Raw genomic sequence first — 6638 nt, 5'->3', positions numbered from 1 at the left:
TCAGTTCACTTTAACACTTTAATATAAAACAACCTGAAACAGCAGTTGCATAGAATAGAGCTGCGTGAATCTCAATGCCCACTTTGTTGAGGTAATAATTATTAAGGCCTCACAAAGTGACTTGAAGCCGGACGGCTACAAGATCCATTGCACACCTGCTTTTAAAAACATTATTACATTTAAAAAGATGCCATCAATATATGAACACATAAAACGCCACTGTACAACAACAAAAAAGTACCAAAATCCTTGTTCACAGCAATAGCTGCGACACAAACATACATTCAAGCCTTCCAATCATGGGATGTGTAACAGAGACATTTTGTTCATTGTGAGACAAACACTCCAACAAGAACAAAAGCAAAAGACAAACAAAGATGTAAATGAGCTACAGTAGTCGCATGTCTGAGAGGCACCTCTGTGCGAGCTGCCATTGGCTGACGGGGTGTCGGACTTTTGACATTTTGGGGTCAGACCAGCTGAATCAGAGGTGGAGGCGCCCCTGACTGCGTCTGACATGCAGAGGAACCTGAAACGGAGGCATAAGATGAGCAGACCTGCAGACAGACACGTGTGTGTTTACGAGTTGTAGCGTGTGTGTGTGTGTGTGTTTAACGAGGCGTCTCCGGGAAAACAAACCTTGGGTGTTCCTGGACTGCCGAACGGTGAGAGCTCCAGTGAGTTCTCTTTGTCGGAGGAGGTGTTGTGGCGATGCTGGGCGAACTTTCTCTTCAGCGCTTCAGCGATGAGAGCCACCGGGTCGCTCAGCAACGCCGGGCCTCCTTTACTGCGTCTCCTCCGGATCGGCGTTCCCCCGGGTGATCTACAGAGAAAAGGAAAGGGGAAAGGTTGAAGCATACTCCTCTGCTTGGCATTAAAGAAAACTAGCTTTCTTGGTTTCAGGCGATTTATACACTATATTCACAATAATATTCCATTTATGCAAATGTAGCCCCGTTAATGCTACACACTTGGCCTTTAACATAGAGAATAAAATACGAAAGCATTCTGCAACAATAATGAAAAAAACATTTTATATTCAAGGATATCACTATTGGCAACATTTTAACCAATTTCTTTTAAATCCCAATTCCTACCTCGCCACTGAACGCAATTGCACTTGATTTAAGTCCCGGAGAACATCCAGCATGGATAGGGACCCTTTTGCTTGCGAGCCCTTGGGCTTGAGCTGAGCCCGGCCAAGGTCGTTCTCGTTCTTTCTGCGCTTGCGGATCAGCTCGAATACAGACGGAGTCTCAGTGGAGGAGCCGGGGCAGGGAGGAGGAGGAGGTGGTGGTGGTGGTGGTGGAGCAGCACAGCGAGGCGTGGAGGTGAGAGTTGGCAGAAGGGTAGAAGACATCAACGGCGTGCCCGGGGTACTCTGGGACTCCGTCAGACCTAATGAAACATTGAGCAGGCACAAAATGCTTGTTGAATTCGCTCGCCGTGACATATTTGTGTATTGACACAAAGATCACAAAGAGTGTGCACCTGAGGCCGGAGCGGCAGTAACGATCATGGCTATCTGAGCTCGTAGTTTGAGCAGCTCGCTCTCCAGCGCCGTGATCTTCTTCATAGCCACCGGATCAGATGACCGGCCGCCCCCCGGGGCTTTAGTCAGACCCGGCCTCGGGTATCTCACCACGTCCCGAGTGACAGCATTTCCCTTCTTTGGAGGTAAATGGTTCCTATAGAGACCGTATAGCAATTTAAATATTAAACATTTTCCAAATCCGAAACAAACCAAATGAGTGTGTTTTTTCAAAGCTGCTAAATACATAAATCCATGCAGCTATGCATCTTTAAAGGGGAATTGCATGGTAGTACTGTAAATACTTTAAAAAAGGGATTGTTTGCCCCATTTTAGTTAGGCGTCAAATTATACGGTGTACAGTCAGACCACTTGTGTCCTTACCTGGTTTTGGCAAAGCTCTCCCCTTCATCCTCAAACACCCACAGGATGTCAGCGAACGAGGCGATGGCCCGTGCCTTTGCAGGGACGTCAACATTACCCTGGGGCCTGTAGGTGAGCAGAGGGACCTAAGGACCACACATGAACAAGGAAGGTGAACACATTTTAAACCTGACTAAATGAAAACAATAACAGAAAATCACCGAAGTTAGTTGGTTTAAACTTGGTCAATATGTGAACATGGTCAGGAGTGTAAACAGAGGGAAAACAAGGATAGGTGCACAACTGTAAAATAAGTGAATGTCCTTGGTGTGTGTTATGTTAAAATGAACAAGCACTTTAGCTCAGCGTAGGATACAGTATTGATTCTGCCGAGGAAGTTCTATGTGACAAATGTAGCTTTTTAAATCAGGTCCCAAATGCTATTTGTTAGCATAGTTTTATAAGCAAGTCTGAACAAAAAACACATGGTTCCACTTTATGGCTGTGTTGAATGTGAAGCGGTAAAGACAAATGTGTGGCTTCAGATCAGTCCGCCTGTTACAACGTGGGACCGTACCTGAAAGTGGACACGTGGTGTAGGCGTCAGTGAGAGGTTGGTCCCAATCATCCGCACAATGCTGCGATACTGGCCGCACAGCTGAGTATCCCAGACTGGAACCAGCTACACACAGGCAACACACACGCACACAATTTTGGTTGAAAATTGCTATTTTCACAACTTCCCTTTTAGGGAGCAAGGCGACACTGCTGGTGATACTTGGCACAGATAAAAACAGATAGTAAGCCCAATGATAATACTAGATAGCATAGCTACAACGGTGTGTCTTTGAACTCACCATGTCTGGAGGCACTCCAAAGTACTCCAGGAAGGTGCGCAGCACATTCAGAATATCCTCTACTATAGACATTGGAAGGAATTGCACCAGCTGATGACGGCAAAGATCCTCTTTATGCTGACTAACTTGGTAGTAGACCAACGCAGGGTGGATGGCACCAAGTCACATACTTTACACCTAAAACAAAACATACCACACAGCAAAGTCAATACTTGAATCGCTGAAGATTTGAGAATGTGAGAGTTAATATATCTCTGCAAGACCTAAAAATAACTTGCTTTTATCTTTAATCGGCTCGTCTACTGTTTTGTGAGACAGCTGCAGCTGACTTGGAACACTTCAGTTAAAGTCTCCAGTAAGACCAAGACAGCAGACCATATGAGATCTCATAGCTGTACTCTGACATCCCGAATGTCAAATAATTAATTTTTTAAAAACAATACTGTCTTATAAATAACTTTTATGGGGGAGGGGAACACTACACTGTGAACCCTCCAGACCTGCCATGTGTTTTGGGACATTTTCTTTTATTATTATTATAAAATATGCTATGCCTTAATGGTATTACATTGTGTTTCTTTAATATATAAATGCATGCGTCTCTAATTTAAAGCTTAGAATTGCCTTGTTAAAAAGGTGCGATACTAATATACTTTCACTGTTACCTATGAATTGATGTTGCCTGCTCGACAGTGAAATAGGTTAAATAACACTTGAAATGCCAGTAACTTGCATTATTAAAAAATACCTACACGTAAAACAAATGTACACGCATATGACAGACAGTTTTTAAACAGTTGAATGCCAGAAATAATCCACATTATACATGTTTGGATGTCATATAAAAAAACTTTAATTCCCAAGCCTCTGTTGTCCATCACTAATGCAACTGCCAATGTGTGACCTAGTTACAAAATAACGCTGAGGGAGGCGGTTGTCTGCCGTCGAATGCTGACTTTGCTGTAAAATCCCATTGTACCAGCACAACGGACGGCCCGGAGTGGATTTTGCAGCTTAAACGTTAAAAGAGTAACCAGCTCAGGGCGATGCAGTCAGCCCCGCACAGCCCCGCACAGCCCCGCACAGCACCGCAGTGTTTCCTCCTGAAAAAGCTGCAGCGCTCATCACGAGTAAACCGCCAGAATCCAGGAAACATGCGTTGTGAGCTGAATGTGTCTACTTACTGTGGACTTCTCTCGTCAAACCGCGCTACACTGGTGCGATGTCTTCATCGTAACCGATTATATAAACTGTAACTGCAGATAAACACCAATAACGTGCAGTTGTTTCCTCTCAGCTCACGCGTTCAGGGGGAAGCGAGTCTGCGCGTGAAGTCAAATAAAGCTGCAGCAGCATCGACTCCTCTGATTGGCTGTAGACACAGCGCTGGTCTGAAGAGCCAATAGGAGCGGCCGATCCTTCAGCAGAAGCAACGGCTCCACGACCAATAGCGTGGCACCTAATTTGTATTGTTGTACACGAGCCGCTTCTTCTCCTGGGTAAGAACACATCACACACACACGTAATTTCACCAGATTCGTCGGACTTCTGGGGTGTTTATATGTACATATTATACGCGTGTGTTCAAACGGTGCAACGGACCGAAATAAACTATGTTTTTCTTGACTTGGACAGCTTCACGGGCCAAACGTAGCCAGCGGTAGCTTCTGTCGCTAGCCGTGACGTCAACGTTTGCTATGCGACTTGACGGGACAGTTTACGTTAGAGTTAATAAAGGGGCTCCTCATAGCTTCAACACACACCAGTGTTCGTCACGTTATCTAAAAGCATCCAGTTATGACGATGACTTAACGTTAAGCTAGTTCAACGTTAGCGCCGGACGTTAAGCTTAAATCGGGCTAACGACACGTTGAACTACTTTACGGTACCATTCTCAGGTTCAGATCCCGTGAAGCTAACGAAGGTGATGGATGCGCTGGCGGTAGTGAGTCAGCTGCGGGACCTGGCCTCGGAGCCGCAGAACCGAGAGGTGATAGTCCAGGATGAGGGCTGTCTCCCCGGGCTGGTTCTCTTCCTGGACCACCAGAATCCGGACGTGCTGCTCGTAACTCTTCAGGTAGGTGATGGAAGCTGGACGTGCATCATGAGCACATTCTGCCATGTAGGGTCGCTGGGTGGACTCAGTCATACACGTACTGCATATTTAAATCCATCTTTTGTCCTCAGACCATGCGCTACTTGGCTGAGTGGACCCCCAACATCTCGACCATGAAGAATGAACTGGGTATGATGGTGAGCCTGGAGAATCTAACTGGGAGGTGAGGGAATGTGTTTTTTTGGGCTGCTCGAATGGCGCTCATGTTTTTCTACTTGCAATTGTCAATGAGACTTGATTGAACTGTCTACGGTTTTAACTACACTACTTTCCCCCTCATTTTCATTAACTATTTCATGTTATAGCGCTGACGTATTGTTACTATTCAGGGTTCTGGAACCAGGCTACATTAAATCTGTCTCCATATAGGGAGGGCCTGTCTGTTGAAATCACGGCTTTGGCCCAGGAGGTATATAACATTCTGACTGCGCCTGTGCCACGTACACCTGAGAGAGAGAATCGAAAGAAATCCCAGTTCTTTATCAACTCCACCCAGAAGAAGGCCAAGTGTGTCACTCTTCACATCCAGGGGCTGGACAGCACTGTGAGTTGACTCACTGACTGACACACACACGTACAACTATTCCTTTTCTTATTTGTATAATTATTGCAGCAAGTTAACTAACAGTCTCCCTCTCGTATTAAGGACCAACGAGGTTTGTGTGAGGAGGCTCTTCTCAAGGTCAGAGGAGTGATCAGCTTCACCTTCCAGATGGCCTCCAAGAGATGCACGGTCCGCATCCGTTCCGACCTGCCCACTGAGGTAAACGTTTTCTATCAGCTTCTGCTGAGGAAGCAACTGGCCAGTTAAAATATCAGTTCATACCCCTGGAGTTAGTCAATATTTGATTGCATTATCAAATCTGCTGATATACATGTGGTGCAGGAATCTGAACTAAAACCGTTAATGTGATCTTTAGCTGATGTCTATTAATTTCTGGCACCCTTTTCCCTGATGTTTTTTAATTTCCAGAGTCTGGCATCCGCCATTGCCGCCACGAAGGTGTTGTCAGCTCAGCAGGTGGTTAAGAATGAGGCAGGAGAAGAGGTGAGCGGTGATCATAAAGCACACATTTTGACAGTATGCTATTTTGATTGTCCACATGAGATTGAACCAAGGATCGAGAGCGAGTTCACATTGAGCTCCCTCTAACTTCTCTCCACTCGTTTGCTCTAGATCTTTCTATCTCTAAACCAACAATCTGGAGTGGAGGTGAGGCGAAACTCCGCTCTACCAGACTACCTCCCAGAAGAAGAGGAGAGCCCGGAGAAGTTGGTCGACAGAGCAATTTCCCGCACCACAGCGAAGAACGATTCCAGCGGAAGCTGGCTCAACTCGGCTGCTTCTTTCCTCACCAAAACATTCTACTGGTGAAACAGGCACAGTTTGATTCCCTGCGATCCAGGGACACAAAGATGTGCAAAAAAGACTACAACTGCTCCGTATGTTACACAAGTGGACATTACGACATACTGGGTGTTGGCACACCACAGGCCAGCATCCTGGCTTAGTGCGCATGGTCAACTTCACCAACTTGACATCAAGTCTTGAGAATAACTACAAGTTATCAACATGTGCCAAAGTGGGTCCCTATTACATGTACATATTTTCTTGGACGTACTGTTAATTTTCTCTTTTCTTATGTGCAAAAAAAGGTGTTTGAGTTAATGCTGAAAATAAATCTTCAAAGTATTCCATGTTTTCAATGTGCACTGTAAATTATTTTTGATTATCTTCCGAGTATTCTGTATTTTAGATCAGAGGAGAAAA

At 45.3% G+C, this 6638-nt stretch overlaps 2 protein-coding genes across 2 annotated transcripts; one reads left to right on the top strand and one right to left on the bottom strand.

The window, feature by feature from the left end:
• On the bottom strand, nucleotides 1–4068 carry mtfr2 (mitochondrial fission regulator 2). Its single transcript, XM_056427926.1, has 8 exons — nucleotides 3936–4068; nucleotides 2752–2928; nucleotides 2472–2576; nucleotides 1916–2040; nucleotides 1492–1688; nucleotides 1098–1398; nucleotides 640–823; nucleotides 1–529 (listed from the first exon to the last, which is right to left on the bottom strand). Exons 2-8 carry the CDS (start codon nucleotides 2821–2823, stop codon nucleotides 485–487), a joined length of 1029 nt encoding a protein of 342 aa, XP_056283901.1. The 5' UTR covers nucleotides 2824–2928; nucleotides 3936–4068; the 3' UTR covers nucleotides 1–484.
• A 103-nt stretch (nucleotides 4069–4171) lies between these two features.
• armc1l (armadillo repeat containing 1, like) lies at nucleotides 4172–6569 on the top strand. The gene is made up of 7 exons (XM_056427927.1): nucleotides 4172–4250; nucleotides 4650–4828; nucleotides 4939–5030; nucleotides 5237–5411; nucleotides 5514–5630; nucleotides 5841–5915; nucleotides 6045–6569. Exons 2-7 carry the CDS (start codon nucleotides 4679–4681, stop codon nucleotides 6240–6242), a joined length of 807 nt encoding a protein of 268 aa, XP_056283902.1. The 5' UTR covers nucleotides 4172–4250; nucleotides 4650–4678; the 3' UTR covers nucleotides 6243–6569.
• The last annotated feature ends 69 nt before the right edge of the window (nucleotides 6570–6638 follow it).

This window comes from Pseudoliparis swirei, chromosome 12 (genome assembly GCF_029220125.1).
Source record: "Pseudoliparis swirei isolate HS2019 ecotype Mariana Trench chromosome 12, NWPU_hadal_v1, whole genome shotgun sequence".
Taxonomy (NCBI): domain Eukaryota; kingdom Metazoa; phylum Chordata; class Actinopteri; order Perciformes; family Liparidae; genus Pseudoliparis; species Pseudoliparis swirei.
The sequence above is the reverse complement of the archived record's forward strand: the minus strand, read 5'-3'. Positions and strand labels throughout refer to the sequence as shown.